Source organism: Rissa tridactyla, chromosome 8, assembly GCF_028500815.1.
Source record: "Rissa tridactyla isolate bRisTri1 chromosome 8, bRisTri1.patW.cur.20221130, whole genome shotgun sequence".
Classification (NCBI taxonomy): Eukaryota; Metazoa; Chordata; class Aves; order Charadriiformes; family Laridae; genus Rissa; species Rissa tridactyla.
The window spans coordinates 44,373,883-44,389,912 of record NC_071473.1 but is presented as its reverse complement, the minus strand read 5'-3'; the positions used below and the strand labels follow the sequence as shown (position 1 = coordinate 44,389,912).

General features: G+C 53.5%; 2 protein-coding genes across 7 annotated transcripts in view; one reads left to right on the top strand and one right to left on the bottom strand.

Moving 5' to 3' along the window:
• The first annotated feature begins 832 nt into the window (after nucleotides 1–832).
• On the top strand, nucleotides 833–4,876 carry TMEM53 (transmembrane protein 53). Of its 2 annotated transcripts, none has more exons than XM_054212832.1 (3): nucleotides 833–851; nucleotides 1,495–1,607; nucleotides 3,499–4,876. In XM_054212832.1, the coding sequence occupies exon 3, from the start codon at nucleotides 3,535–3,537 to the stop codon at nucleotides 4,159–4,161; it is 627 nt and encodes a 208-aa protein (XP_054068807.1). In that variant the 5' UTR covers nucleotides 833–851; nucleotides 1,495–1,607; nucleotides 3,499–3,534; the 3' UTR covers nucleotides 4,162–4,876. The 2 variants fall into 2 exon arrangements, with proteins under 2 accessions (XP_054068807.1, XP_054068806.1); XM_054212831.1 differs by having other exon boundaries at nucleotides 842–919.
• Nucleotides 4,877–10,479: 5,603 nt separating this feature from the next.
• RNF220 (ring finger protein 220) overlaps nucleotides 10,480–16,030 on the bottom strand; it is a 227,573-nt gene continuing 222,022 nt past the window's right edge. For all 5 annotated transcript variants that reach the window (XM_054210879.1, XM_054210880.1, XM_054210877.1 and 2 more), the window contains one exon: nucleotides 10,480–13,691. In XM_054210879.1, the coding sequence (XP_054066854.1) occupies nucleotides 13,620–13,691 (72 nt within the window). In that variant the 3' untranslated portion in view covers nucleotides 10,480–13,619. The remainder of the gene's footprint in view (nucleotides 13,692–16,030) is intronic.

The following is a 16,030-nucleotide window of genomic DNA, read 5'->3' as shown; positions in this document are numbered from 1 at the left end:
TCTCCCACAACCCTCCTCACGAACAATACACCTTCCCCAGTGTACCCTAGTGCCTTCTACCCAGCCCCTATCAACCCACAGTCCCACTGGCCCCTCTCTCACCTACATGTCCTGCCTCCCAGCCCCACTGTTAACCCCAGCCCCAAACCCAACCCTAGCCCCTGCACTCCCCCCACCCTGCACTGACCCCTACATCCATCCCACCCCTACCACCCTAATCCCTTGCAGCCTCAACCAGCCACAACATCCCCAGGCCCAACCATCCCACCAGACCTGATGCAGCCCAACCACAGGCCCTGTGCTCCTCCCACCCCAAAATCCACCCCTGGCCCTACAGTCCCTCACACACTCCCTGACCCCAGTGCCCACCTCAGCCGCTGTGTCCACCCGCCCTGACCCAAACACCCACCTCAGGACCAACAACCCCCCTCAGCCCCCAGCCCCCTTGGCCGCGACCTCCACTCCAGGCCCTACAGTTCGCCTCACCCCGACACCCCCCCATAGGCCCTACAACCCCCCCGGCCCCAGCGCCCGCCTCCGCCCCTCACTCCCTCTCACCTTCCCGAGGGGGAGGATACCCCGTAGAATAACTGACACTTCAGCAGAGCCAATCGCGGCCCTCCTTTCCCCCCACGGACCAATGGGTGGGCCAGTTTCCGCCCCTGAGTGGGCGGGGCGTCCAGCTGGGGCCGGGTGCTAAGGGCGCGTTGCTAAGGAAGTGGGAGGTGGAGGGGGAGGGGAGAGAGAATGAGGGGGGGCGGTCGCTTTCCCTTCCCATTCGCTGCGGGAGGGGTGGGGGGGCGGAGCTTCCGGTGGGGAGAGCGGAAGCGCCGGTGGGGTGTGAGGCGGGGGTGCGCAGCGATGGGCGCTCGCGGGCTGGAGGCGGCGGTGGTGGAGCTGGTGCCGGGGGAGGCCCGCGGTGCGGGAGCGAGCGGGCCCGGGGAGCCCTGAGGATGAAGGGGGAGGCCAGGGGGACACCGATGACAGGAGAGATTGGGGGACCCCTGAGGGTGGAGGGGGGGGACGGGGTCTGGGGCACCCCTGAGGGTGGTTGGAGGGAGGGACTGGGCCTAGGGCACCCCTTCGGGCATGGGGGGAGGGAGCCGAGGAGACCCTTGTGCCGTACCAAGTGTCTGGTGATTCCTGAAGGGCAGGTCAGGACGCTTCCCTTTCCCCCCTGCAAGGGGACAGCAGTTTCTGAGGCCTCCCCAGCTCCCCGGGGAGGTATGAGGAGGGGGGTCTCTGCCCCCCGTAGCGATCTGCTGGCCTTGCATCAGTGGAGAGCTTTGGGAAGCTGCAGGGATTGAAACTGTGCTGTCCTACTGAACTCACCCACATACTGAAATGAGATGAGGCAGTATTCATAGCTGACAGAGATAAAGCTAATACGCACTTCACCGTTACCTTTAAACTTTATTAACCTGGCAAGATGCCATAGCTTCTTATTCTGGTAGACTGGAGGACAATTATTTTAAATCTTGTGATTTGTTTCAGGGAGCAGTACGGAGAGAGGGCATGCGGACGGTCAGCCTGTGGTGATCCTTCTCGGATGGGCAGGCTGCCAGGACAAATACCTGGCCAAATACAGTGCAATCTACAGTCAGAAGGTGAGTACCTTATTTACATTTTCATGATACTGTCATACAGCTCTCTGAGAGACTGCTGCTTTTCTGTATGTTGGTAAAATCATTCTAAAGCCTCTCTCTGTCTGGAGAGTCATTGGGAGTGAGCGGTGAGTTCTCTTGTCATTGAAAGCTCCTTGTCTCTGTCATTGAAAGCTCTAGATAACGCCCAGGTAGCATTATCTAACAGTTGCTGATGTCATCTTTATGCGTGCAGCTGAGGCAAAAATACTTCCTTGGAGAAGGTTTCTGCTGTTGTGTGAATCACTGGAATATTTTAAGGCTCTTAAAGTTGTGAGATGATTCAGGAATGACATGAACTGTGTTAATTTTCCGAACAGGTAAACATGCAGGGAAAGATTATGCATTTACTGCTTGCTACTAGGGCACAGCACAGACTTGGTGAGGCCAGCCTGAGGTCTGACAGAGCACCTTGGCATCTGTTGTTCCTTCGGCTTTTCCTTCCTGTGAAGATGGTTCATCTAAACGTTGTAATCCAAATTCATTTTATCCTGTCTGTGGAACAGGCATCCTATGATAGTAATACCTGCTCACTAGGAGCTCCTTGTGTTTGAAGTAGAGAGGTCTGACCGATTGATAGTTCCCTAAGTTATGTTATTTTCCCTTCTAATACTGTATTTTACTGGAATGACCCCAGCTTTTAGTATGGGAACCTGGTGAAACATTAGACTTATTTTTTTTTTTTTGCCAGTATACCAGGATCTTGTATTTATCCAAATCTGTTTCAGTTATAGGTGGCAAAGTTTGTACACGAACAGGTCTATTGTTAATGTGTAATCCAGTGCCAGAGCAATGAATTGGCTTGTTCTAGTGAAGAATTAATTGTTAGTGACCGTTGTGACTAAGAGATGCAGCTGATCAGATGAGGAGCATGTTACATGGCAGCATGCCAAGTTTTTTTGAAAATACTTCTCTATCAGAAAGACAATAGGAATGGGAAAGAAGGGAAAAGGTTTTCCTAGCTTCGTAATGAGGAAGTGGCTGCAACCACAGCAAGGTGGTATAGCAGACTTGCAGACTTTGATTTAAGAACCTAATATCCTGTTCTTCCCCATTCACTGTTAAGGGAGCTCTGGGCAGGAGGGACATCTTGGTGGCTTTGCCTTGTGTTTGTCAGTGTGTAATTTCAGTGAGTTTAGGTGATAGAAAAGATCTAAAGCATTTATAAATGTAGTTCCGTCTTCTCTATTTAGAAACTCCTCCAAGATCTTTTTTCCCAATCTACACCTAAATGTAAGTCCTTAACTGTAAAGGCAATTGCTTGGGCGTTCTGAATCTCTGAAACGGTGCTCTTCATTTGCACAGCTGGAGTGTTTCAGAAAGGCTTATGAAAATCATGTCAGTGTTGACTGTGGGTGAGTCTTAGAGACAGCTGCAAACAAGTACTACCCAAGGACAGGAAGGAAGAAGGTCTTCCTCCTTCTTACGTTTCAATGTCATGACCTACATGTGTACCAGAGCAGGTCCTTCTTACCAAAATAGCTGATACTGAAGGTTTGTGAATCGGGGAGATGGTTTTTTCTTCCTGAGTGAGGACTAACACCCGTAAAAGCTTGGGTGGTAATGTCCCCAGGGGCCCTGCCACTTAGCACAAGATTTGAAAGGATCTTAAACACCATTAAATGTAGGCCTCTGCTACTGCAGAAACCTTGTCATAATACAGTGTGCTGTTGGGATTAATATAATCCTATTCACATCGGTGCCTTGTACTGACACTAAAGACTTTCTTCTGGCCGTGTGGTTTCAGTTGGAAACCTGTCCCAAATTTTCACGTTCTTTTTACTGATGCTTGCTTACTCCTTGTAATTTACAGCACAGCCTAACTCTGTGTGGGGTCTCTTTCTGTTGTTCTTAGGGGTGCACCGTCATCCGCTACACGGCTCCATGGAGGATGATATTCTTCTCAGAGACCTTTGGCATCAGATCTCTCCAGACCCCCGCCAGGCGACTCTTGGAGCTGCTCTTTGACTACAGCGTTGAAAACAGACCGGTTCTTTTTCATGTTTTTAGCAATGGTGGCGTCATGCTGTACCGTTACATCATTGAGGCGCTCCACACTCACAAGCCATTTAAGAACCTCAAAGTAGCAGGCACCATTTTTGATAGTGCCCCTGGCAGAAGAAACTTGAGAGGAGGCCTTCGTGCCTTGGCGACTGTCTTGGTTTCCAGAAATGTGCTGCTCAAGTATTTCCTCTTATTCGCTTTTGCTACTACGGCTGTCGTGCTGCGGATCTTGCTGTACCCATTGACCCGCTTCATTCACGAGAGCCATTACGATGCCCTGCTGAAAGCGCCCTCGCGGTGGCCTGAGCTTTACCTCTATTCCCAGGCTGATGCCATCATTAAGGCCAGCGAAGTTAAGCACATGGCTGATGGCCGGCAGCAGCTCGGTATCTCTGTGAAAGCTGTAGACTTCTCGGATTCGGCTCATGTCAGCCACATGCGGATGTATCCCACTTATTACAGCAACCTCTGTATGACTTTCCTGTCTGACTGTGTTGGGGGCTCACCTCGTTAGTGATGTAATGACTTCCAATGTTTGCCTCTGCTTTGCTCAGCTTGTATGGGAAATGTTGTCCCCTTTGCCGTTGTGTCTTTGAAAGGAGGAAAGTAGAGACTTCTTAGCTTTTTTTTTTTTTTTTTTCCTTCCCCCCTTCACCATCTACAAGTCTGAAAGCCTGCAGGCTTTGGGCCAGTCATGCTATAGCAGAAAGTAGATATGGATTAATTTGAAGTACTGAAGGTGAAATCCTAGCATGGTTGAAGTTGATGTTCTTTACAATGGTGTCACAGACCAGAACTTCACATGGAGCGTTCTTTGTTTCTTCCTGTCTCCTATTGTTCGCTGCTTTACGTGTTGTCTCCTTGTCCCTGATGTCCAATGTGCACGTTCTGTTGCCTTGTACTGATTTTACAATACGACTCTTCCGTGTCTTTGTTGGTTTTTTCCTCTCTGCCATTTCTTTTTTATCTTGCAGTGAGCAAACAGAAGCAGCTCTGCAGGACTTTTCTCTCGGTGCATCTCAGCTCTTGTTACTCTCCTTGCTGGAGATCAGGCCCAGAAACCAAGTGTAAGACCTGGAAAAGGCTTGTGCAGGGCAATATGACCAGACTGTCATCTGGTTCCGTTAAATAGCTGAGATAGAGCAGTTAAAGCTCCGATCCTTGATAGGAACTCAAATGTTTGTGATAACTTCTGTGTTCTCCAACCAAAAGATTTAAGTTAACCTTTTTGAATGCGTCTTGTGTTTTGTTTCTCTTCCAGTCTTTTGTGTGTTCTCCTGAGTAGTTTTCCTTTCTTGGAGAACTGCTCATTTGTTATTGTGTGTCTTTGAGCAGCCTATATCGTGCACCTGGAAATGCAAGAAAACTGGCACAGCTGTAACCCAAAAGACCCCAGAAATAGAAAGGTGGAACTGCAGAGAAAAATTAAACTGTCTCTTGGAGCTATGATTTATACTGGGTGTTTCTTAAATCACTTCCAGCCCACAAATGACCAGGAAATTCGATGTTTTTCCCCATAATGTTCTCTTCAGGTGATAAGTCTTTGCTGTCTGTGCAGTGTGTACTGGTAATACAAGAAATGAATTCCTTCCACCTAGTGAAAAAGTAGCTCATTGCACTGCACTCCAGCCGTGTTTGCTTTGGGGTTTTGTTGTTTATTTGGGAGAGAAGTGGGGATAAAGAGAGAGGAGAGCCTGCTAATAACATATTTTGCCCATGTCACAGCATTACAAGCTAATTAATAACGTGGTGGCCAGGATTAGCTGACTTCAAAGTCCTAGTCAAAGGTTGCTTGGAACAGGTTCTGGAGTGCTATGGGCCTGTGTGAACAAGGGGCTGCCCTCGAGAGGTCAGAACGTGAAAAGCACATGGATTTTTACACGTTTGCTGCCCATGGGCTGCTCTGCTTGTCTTGCCAGCCCTTGGCGTGCTGTCATCCACAATGGGGAAGCACTTGCTGTTCTGAACCGACACACAGAGAGGGAGGTCTCTTGGGAAGCACTAAAATATTTTGGAAGTTTAAAACAAAAACCGCCACACCTCAGAAATGGCAGCACAGCACCTTGTGGTCAGTGGCCAGAACAACTGTTTCCAGTAGGCCAGTGTGGCAACACTTACTTAAAGCAAAGAAGAACCCCGCATTGGGTGTGGTTTTAGAGTGGACTGGGATCTGTAGGATGGGTGAGAATTAACTGAAAATGGGCTGATGGACTGGTTTGTTTTCTTTTTTTCTTTTTTTTTTTAAGTGAAAACTGGCTCCAAGCACAGGAGCCCTTGTTGCTTGGGGTCCAGTCTTCTTGTAGGCGTGATGCCAGTTTCACCTTCCACCGAGAAGATGAGCCATGAGGGCGACTGTGCAGTAACACACCGTCAGCCTGCTGCCTCTCATGAATAAATTCTTGTTCCTAGGGCTTGGACCTGTAAAATCCAGACACGGTCCCCTACCCCATCAGTGATCTCCCAGCTTTTTCAAGCGGGCCCCTGGTTTCTGCTGCCAGTGCCATAACTCGTGAGCTGTGATCTGTTTCCCTGCCTTCCTGGAGAGCTGGGCTGTGTCTTCTGGGCATCTCCAGCCTGTTTGTGGAACTGTGAAAACTCTTAGGGAGCAGAGGTGATAAAGGTTATTTAACTAGCACTTGCCCTCATGCTGGTTTCTATGGGTTCAGTATTTACAGAACAGTTAAATGCTCCATAATATACGCCTCTGCATTAATACAGTTGTGCTGGGCTGGGAATCTGCTGTTCCTGTTTATTGCTGTGGGTGTTGAACTTCTAAGGACTCGGGCTGTTCTGGAGCGTGGCTGGCAGGAGCTGGAGCTAACTCCAGGTGGAGATGCCCTGCGCTACACGAGCTGGAACCAGCTCACGGGCATCTCCACTGCTGCAAAACTGACTTGAAATTCGGGGCTAATTCACGTACGCACCTCCCTAGGAGCAGAGGGGATCTCGAACAAGGCAGGGATTTACAGAGGCAGTCATCGGCACCAGGCTTCTGAGCGGGTTTTGTTTTCCGTATCCCACCAAGTTTTAATTATGATTATGTGCAGTGTGTTAAATGTATTGTGTGATACGTTGCCCTCGTCTTTCCTATACGGCATGTATGCTCGCCTCCCCCCTTTCTCCTCCCTTTATTTCTGTTGCTTGTTATTTGAAACAGAAGGTTAATAACTTGGTGCCCAAAGGCAAACGGCCAAGAACTGATCCAAGCACGACTGGATTTAAAAAACCCCATCCTCAAACCCTTAATCCTTGCTAAACTGTCACAGTTAGGTGCAGCCTGTGTTCCTAGAGAGCTTCAGCCTGAACACTGAAAGCCAAAGGTTGGGATATGGTGGCAAATCCACGTAAATCTCTGAGGCGAGCTGTGGGAGGGGTATTGCAGATCTGTTCTTCTGGAGGAAAAATGCAGTGTCCCTGGGCTTGCCTTGTGGATGGGGAGCGGGATGTGGCACCGGGAATCTCTGCCTGGGGAGCCTGGAGGTGGATTTCATAGAATCATAGAATTGTCTGGGTTGGAAGGGACCTTTCGGATCATGGAGTCCAACCATCAACCATGGATTAGCTACAGTCCAGCCCTCCTGCCCGGCCGTTGGAGCAGCACGGACGAAGACACCAGTGGTGGTGGGAGAGGAGGATGCCCAGGGGCTAGCTTCTGCCATCGCACATTTCCCAGCTCCATCCGTTTTGCAAAAGCACAAATTAACCTTTCCTCACCAACAAAAGCCGTTTGTGAGTGATTCCTGCGAGGGAGCTGCCTGCCAGCTCGCTCCCTGGTGCTGCCTTCTCTCCCCGGGCAGCAGTGATGTTAGGGGAAGGTTTTAAAAAAAGGAAAAAAGCCACTTAATGGGCGGTCTGGGTGGTGGTGTGCCTGGGCTGGAGAGTGCTTATCTGCTGGTGGCAGGCGGTGGGAGGGTGCCCCTGCAGCCAAGGTGCCTCCAGGCGCTGGGAGAGACCTGGGCAGAGCAGGGGCACGATGTGACCCAGCCAGGGGTCGTGTTTTGGAGCAGGGGGGGAGCATCTTGCAGTGCCGGTAATTCAAACCAAGCCCCTGGGCAAGGACTGACCTGCGCCCACACCTAATAAAGGTGTTTTAAAAGTCTGCTGTTGCCTTTTGTGTGTTGGGGCAGCCGATTGCGTATGGGCTGAGGCCCCATCTTTGCGTTGGGAAGTGCGGGCATACGCGTGAAGTTCTGCCGCTGGTGGAAAAGCAAGGGTGGATGGCTGGAAATGGAAACGAGCAACCCAACCCCATGTTCTGCTTCCTATGAGGAGAAGCGGGGTGGTGTGAGGCTGGTCTTCGTGGCCCCGTGGAGGTGATGGAGGAGGGAGCTGGCCCGTGGCGACTGTGCCAACCTCCCCGGCCGCAGCAGCATGGGATGCTCCGTCCCGGGAGGGAGCGGGGCTCCACGAGGTGGCAGCAGGTCCCCTCTTTCCTGCGTGGAGAGATGTCTAGTTTAGGAGACAAGCGCAGCAGATGCTGGAGAAGACCCCCCAAAAGTGCAGCTCAGCGCGGCGCTTCTGCATGTTTGAGAGCATCTCCTGCAAAAAGTCCCCTCTCGAGGCAAGGAAAAAGACCAGCAAGAACAAACTCTGAGAAGCATGAGTTAATATGGAAGAGCATCTAACCCTGGGGCTGCCTGCCCCTGGAAGTTGTGCTAGATACTATTTCTCAGCTTTAACTGAATGTTAAAACCTTCTGTCCGTGTCCTATGTCTATATGACACGTCCTGTATACCTGGCTAACGGCAGGAATGGCTTTACTGCCCTTCTTGCGTTGGCAGGCCGGGTCGCACCGCTTCCCTCTCCGTCACCCAGAGAGGGCTATCTAATTTGCGGGTGACTTCGTGTGGTTAGACAGACCGTGGTCCAACTTCTGGAAACCCCACAAATGGGGACTGCGGAGCTCCCTTGGGTTCCCTGTAGCCCCCCCAGCCCTCAGGAGGGAGCTGAGCTCTCCGGAAAGGCTGGTGGGACCCTCCCCAGCACACAGGGCTGGGGGCTTGTGGGGGGCTGTTAGAAAACAGGATAGCACAACCAGGGGTCACAGCCACTGTGGGACACCCCCCACAAATGCACCCCCTTTGCACAGTTCCTGCGTCCAGCCCTGGTAATGGGCAAGGGAGGCAGGGGCTCACCAGGCAGCTGCCCGCTCTGCCTGCCTCACACCCCCCCATCCCCTTCCCTTTGAACTTGAGCCCCCATCCCCTCGTCTCCACATCCTCACAGGGCTGCACATCTGTCCCCAGCACTGCTGGCCGGAGATGGGACGGCCGGGCAGGGCTGGGGTGGGCAGAGGGGTTGCGCGGCATCCTTCAGCCACCCTCCCAAACCCAGGGGGGCTGGGGCAGGGAGCGCTTGGGCAGCCACTGCCCTCCCCGGATGATGAATGAGCTGACAATAGGGTATTGATAAGGAATTAACCTTGAGCCCTTCTTGCTTCAGTGTCAATAGAGCAGGAGCCAAGTACACACGTTTGATTGGAAATCTGTGTTTGGCCTCTGCGCCCATCGATGTGCCGGAGAGACAAGAGGGGGATGCGAACTGCCCCGCCGCCCCCTCCCCAGCCCGGACCCCCCCCACACTTGTCCCCCTCATCTCCCCCAGCCCACGGCTGCTGGCGTTGTCCATGGGCACTCGCCTCTATGGGGCTGTGGCAGCCTCTGCGCCCCACACCTGGCATGTGGGAGGCCGGGTACCAGGGATCCCCCCCCACACACCCAGTCCCCCAAAGGGCCTGTGCCCATCCTGCTCTGGCCTCCTCTCCGAGCAGTTTGTTTAATTAAGTGTTTTGCCTAATGGGATTGCCTCATTTCCATAACAAACTGGCGGGCTGTCATTAGGTGGGCTCCCTCATTCATTACTGTTAATTAGATATGGATCCCCCAGAAGGCGGCACAGGGTGATGAACGAGGCCCCTGACACACGCTATTACACATTAGCATTTTCTCAATACATCCGATACATCACGGCCCTCCGCTTCCTAAAGATATTTTAAATAAAATATTAGCAGCCCGCTGCAGGGCGGGCGGTGGGGGGGAGGGAGGGAGGTTTCCTGCCCCTCACCTTGGCCTCAGGCCTCCTCTAGGCTGAAAGAGGACCCCGAGAGTTGCTGAGATGCCCCGCTGCTCCCTGCCAGCCAAAAAAAGCAGCCAAATCCACTTCATTTGCCATCTTTGCCACTGGAGATGGAAGGAGGACCCTGACACCGTGGCTGCCCACCCCCATCCACCAGCCTGGGGACCCCCCCCAGTGCCCCATCCCCAGGGGAGGCAGCCATGGGGAGGGGTTAAACGCCCCATCGACCTGTCTGCAAAATGTTTGTAAACCAAAAGCGTCGGCGCCAGCCCCACACTGGCGTGGGGGGGGGAACCTGACCTTCACCCCTGCCCCAGCCACGGCAGCCTCCTGGTCCCTGCTGTCGGGGGTAACCCTATACCGCGCCGGTGGCCCCTAATGCAGGACGTATAGATCTGTTGGGGCTGGGCGCCTCCTGCCCCCAACTAATGCAGCCGATGAGACTTCATTGCGGGGGGTGTGTGTGTGTGTGTCCCCTGGGGTGTGCCCTTCACCCTGCCCTCCTGGCTCTACGGGAGGGCGACGGACAAGTTGGGGGACACCATCCGTGGTGGGGCAGAGATGCATCATTGCAGGGGGATGCTGGGGTGGGGTGTCCTGCCTCAGCATCCCCCTGCATCTGTCCCTGCACCCCAAAATGGGACCGGTGCTCCCCTTTGGGACATCACCCACATCCAGGGGCTGTGACATATGGGGAGTGTCTCCTCCGCTGCCTCTCGCCTGCGAAGGGAAACACAGAAAGGCGGGAAGCACCCGAGAAGATTTATACTTGTTTAATTAATGTCAAATGTAGTTTACAAACGGGAGTGACAAGTACCTCTTTGTATAATATACACCGACACACAATCATCGACACACCGGAATATCGCTTTGTGCAACTGGGATTCTTTGGGCAAAGATAGGTAACTCCGATATTTCAATTTTTTTTTTTTTTTTTTTTTTTAAATCATTTAAACTCATTACAGAAGAGGGGAAGCGGCAGATGCGTGTTACAAACCGGGATGCCTCTCCCCCCCAGCCTTCCCCTTACAGGCCCCCCCTTGAAAACAGGGGATGGCTTTACCAATTTAAACAAAAAAAAAAAAAAAAACCAAAAAGTAACCCCCAAAACAAAGAACCAATGACTAGTTACATATGGTTTTACACATACGTACATACAGCACACAGCTGGTCCGCAACCCCCGCCAGAAAGCCTGGCTCCCTCCCGGGGGGCCCTATTTCTGAGGAAGGGCTGGGGTGGGGTGTCCTGCCCTCTCCCCCTTCCCGGCTGCCTCCCAAACCCACTGCGCCCTCCCCAGATCCATCTCTGAGACCCCAGCCCCGCCACCCAGGCAGTGCAGCCCCGGATGGGGGACACTTACAACCCAGCTCTGCCTTCCCACACATTTTTCCCGAGCATTTTTCCTGACCCGAGTTCCGTGTGCCGGCCCTTCCCCTGCCCGGCTGCTGCTGGCAGGGGCTCCCCAGCAGTGACAGGCCACCGCTGCGGCCCCTTCCCCTGCCCGCAGCCTCCCCCGGGGGGGACAGGACCCTCCCGGGCTGCCTCGGCTTCCTCTGGTCCCCGGCAGCTCCGCAGGGATGCGACCCCGAGCAGGGGAGGCTGCAGCTCTCTGATCTCAAAGGCCACCACACTACGAGCTTGGGGACCTGGGAAACTCTCAATTAGGAATTGTTGCCTTTTGCCGAGACGCTTATAAAATACAGCTGCTTCGATTTGTGGGGTTTTTTTGGGAGGGGTGCAGTGGGATCCTTCTGAAATCACTCAGGAGACGCCGAGGACGAGGACGGCAGCTGCTCTCTGCAAAACAGCATCGAGCTGAGGACAGGGGAGCGGTGATGGAACCATCACCCCCGAGGCATCCTGCCTCCCCAGCCCTTCCCTCTCCGGAAAGGCCCTGGCAGCCCAGTGGCGCTGAGGGTCCCAGCTCCAAACCCCTTGTCCACTGCTATTTCCAGACTGTCTTAAAATGCCCCGGCCACGTTGTGCTGCCGGGTGGGATCTGCTTGGATCTCCCTGTGGGAGCAGGGGGGGATGAGCTTCCTCATCTCCCTGTCTTCTGGGGAGCTGGCACCCTGCAACTGCCCGGGGAGCAGGGAGAAGCCAGCACACGGGGCGTGCGTTTGCCTCGGGAAATGGATCAGTATCTGTTTCTTGGGTCCTGAAAATAAAATAAAAAAAAAAACAACAACAAAAAACCAGGCCAGATGGCAGCTTTGGTTAAGGCTGAGGATACGGGAGACAGGGACAAGCACGAGGGACTGCGTGGAAGAAGCCGGGGCTGCGAGGAGCCTCTGGCTCTGGCTGGAAGCATCTCTGCTCGCCGCAGCCCGTGGGCGAGCGCCGGGGGATGGCCGTGGGGCCGAGGCAGGGCTGGCTCAGCTCTCCGTCCTACTGCCGAAACCTCTTTAGCAAAACGCAGGCTCCAGGCGAGCGGGAGCCGGGGAAAGCCGGCGCGGGGCAGGGCTGGCTCTGCGGGGCCTGTGCATCCCTGACGGGCAGCGCCGGGGCCCGCCGCAGCCAGCACCGCCGGGGAACCGGCCGAACCTCTCTGGGCAAAGCCACCAGCAAGGCCACCCCCGTCCCCTGCCATCCCTCCCGGTGCCTGCCTCTTCCCCACCATCCTGCCTCGGCAGCGGGCGCCCGGAGCAGCTCAGGCATCCTCGGCCAGACAACGCTGCCCACGGCGGGGGGAAAGCAAAGCAAGGGAGGGGAAGGGGAAGGGGCTACGGCCTTGGAGGAGGCACAAGGGGCACAGTGGGACCCTCGAGCAGGGGCTCCCGGCCGGGGGAGAGGACAGGGCTCCGGCAGGGCTGCCTCCCTCCAGCTCCGCACCGTTTGCCCCTTCCCCAGCTGGGAAAGGCAAAGGGGGCTGAGCCAGATCCCGGTCCCCCGGCGAGGAGTTAAAAGCCGTGTCTTTTTCCGGGGATAACGATTCTATTATAAATAGCCCCATTAGCTACAACTAATGACAAAAATCCACCTCCTCTACTCCCCATAAGTTCTGTAAGTTATGGGCAATGCTACAGCCATTACTAAAAGCTGTTAACTTCATATCTGAATGAGGAAATATACACCACAGAACATTAAACCATTTATATTATATATATGTATATATATACTTTTTTTAAACTAATGACTTTAATGCCAAAACTTTGCTGAACCAAGAAAAATATGGGTTTAATGTTCTCTGCTCATTTTTTTTTTCTTCTTTAAAAAAAATACAACCCAAAAAAAAGAAAGGGAAACTTATTAGTATGTAATGTTTGAGTCTATCCCATTTATACACAACATTGTAAACATATATAATCTATATTACATGTGCTTCATTTCTGCCTGGGTGTGTTTTTTTTTTTCTTTAAACCTTTTTTTTTTATCACTAGAACACCACAAAAAACCAAAACAGAACAAACCAAAAACCAAACCAAAACAAATAGAAACAAAACAAAAAAAACTGAACAAAGAACACAAGTTACAGGTTATTTAACATCTTTCCGTCAAGGGTCCCTTCCCCAGTCTCCTGGGGGCAGAGTGGTCAACAACACAGTCCAAAGGAGGGCTCACGAGCCATCCGCGATGCAAAGCCAGCTCCAGGGAATGGGTGGATGGGGAATACTGGTTTTAAAAAAGGGGGCTTCACAACAAAGGGTTTGGTTTTGCCCGCTGCAGATGCTGAAGGAGGTCTCAACATGCGGGACCTGGGAGCCGAGGCTCCCCGCTGCTCCTGTATCCTCGAGTCCATGTCTGGAGTCTCTGGTTGGTTTGGTTTTTTTTTCTTTAAATTTTAAAACGTCCTTTTTTTTGTTGTTGTTGTTGTCGTCGTTGTTGCCGTCGTTCTTCTCCCCCTTGGTGTGATGAGCTGAGCCGAGTAGCTGGGTCCCGCCCTCCCGCTGGGTCCTTCATAAGTAGATGCGCCGAAGGTCTCCGGGAGACGTGATGGTGTTACACTGGGGACAGAGCTTCTTGGCACCCTGCAACCGGCAGACCAGACGAACAGCGTGAGAGAGCGAAGGAGGACAACCCGCATGACCCTGCCCCCGGCCTGGGATCTCAGGGGGAGCAGCACAGGAGCAGGGACAGCAAGGCCACCCCCCAGGTCCCCTCCAGGTAGGACCATGCCCTCCCAACAGTGGGCACAAGCTGCGAGAAGAGAGCCCCAACGCTTTTCTTGCCTGCCCTGCAAGCCCCTTGTCCCACTCCAGTCCCTGACACGAGTCTACAGGAGGCTGAAACCCAGAGCCAAGACTCGTCACCAAACCCAGCCGCTGCGGGGAGAGAAGTCTCTGCAGACGGGCTGTCCCGAGCTCCCCGTCCCGCTGCACTGTCCTTGCCGGCTGCCGGGCAGATCTGCTCCTCTCTGCTTCCCCGGCTCACCTGCAGCCCCCCTGGAGCCAGTTCATGCCACCGAGCAGGCAGAAAAGCCAGTGCAGCTTTCAGCTGGGATGACCGAACCGGTTCATGGTGGGGTTGGACCATCAGCACGCCGTGGGACCGCCTCAGCCACCCTGCGACAGCCCCCAGAGCTGCTGGCATGAAGGAAACCCCTGTCCTGTCCTCCCCCAGCTCGCAGAGACGCTGTGGGGACGAGTCTGCTCTGCCAAGGTGAGCTGAAACCGGTAAACTGTGAACTGGGGCGAGGTAACGGGCGGCTGACATGAACGCTACACGAAATAAAACAAGGGCTGATGTGCCATCTGTCACCGAGCCTGACAGCAAGAGGGTGTTAATAAGCCTCAGAATCGGGGTCAACCTAAGCCGGTCATCATTAGATTGGCAGATGTGACAGACAGTTGATGGGAAAAATGACAGAAAGATGGCTCTGCTGCGAGGCAGCCTCCCGTCTACAGCAGCAGCAGGGCAGGAGGTTGGGACGCCCTGGCTTTCAACACCGACCGCAGCCTCAACACGGCCTCCCCCCACACAGAACTGAGCCAGGCTCCGTCCGAGTCCCCCCAGTTTCGCTCCCTGTTGTCAGACAGGCCCTTCCAGCGGGTGACACCCCGCGCTCGGCATGACAAGGGAGCTGTCAGGGATGCAACATGCCACGTAAGAGCCTGCCGGCTTGCACCAGGCTCGCTGGCAGAACCGACGCTGCTGGGTTCAGCGATGCTGCTGCTCTCCCTTAGTGGGGCTCGTTGCAGAACCTGCAGCGGTGAGCCTCTTGCAGGATGAGGACTGAGTGGTAGGACTGTGACCTGCATTTGGGGACATCCCTGGCAGAGGAGCTGGCACTGCTGCTTACAAAAGGCAAGCATCCTTAGAAAAGGTCCTCTCTGCTCTGTGATAACACTTGCAGAGAGAGGACAGGGGCTTTCTTCCCGGGAAGCTCCTTGGACTAAGAAGAATCTGGAGAAGAAAGTCCCAGGTATGGAAGATTTACACGGGTGCAAGCAATTCACAGCAATGTCACTCCGAAGAGGTGCAAAGTCATGTTTGCTCTGCAGTCTTGAGTACTACTGAAAAGCCCCCGCAGATCAGCCTTGAACCAGCCCCCTCCTGCTCGCAGCGCACGTTATTCCTGGCAGACATGGGCTTCGCGTGCTCACTGTTCCCTGAGCTTTGGACTTCTGAGCAATCACGCTCCCGTTTGGTTCCCTTTGCTGCTGGCGGCTGAGCTGCTGCCCCGACACACGTGGGAACCACGGGCACTTACACCTGAGATCTAAACCAGCCACACACCAAGGCCTGTTGAACCAGAGTTGAATGAAACACATAACAGACACCCACGACACCTTGGACATCAGTCTCAGGGTGGGTGACAGACTGGCCGTGGGACAGACCACCGGTGGTGTGGATGGTGCACCTAGTTCTGGTGCTGCTGCCTGTGGGCACGTCCTTCTTGCTGCCCAGGACCTCTCTTATCCCCACTCTAACTACTGTGTTCGTGTAGATTTTCAGCTTTTTGGGGCAGGGACCATCTCACCATGCCTGTGCAACGCATGGGGCAGCCCCACGCGCTGGTCTTCACAGAGTGGACTTGGCATGCTGGATTCTGGGAAGCACAAACCACAACTGGAAGGAAAGGCTTAAAACCCTGACAAAACCCAAGACTGACTGCACTGGGCTTTAACAGAGCCTGTTTACATAAAACACCTCTTTGCTTGTTCTCAAGACCAGAGCTTTGGATCTCCAGCATTATTAAAAGGACAAGCTCTAACCCTGCATGTCCCAGTAAAATCTTCCTGCAGCAGCTACAACAGACAGGAGAGAAAAATCTAAATATCTGTCCCTTCTGCCACCTTTAAAGCCATTGCTATGTAGCAGCCCTGCCAAGGAAGGGCTCACTGATCTGGATGCAAATGCCGTGAAA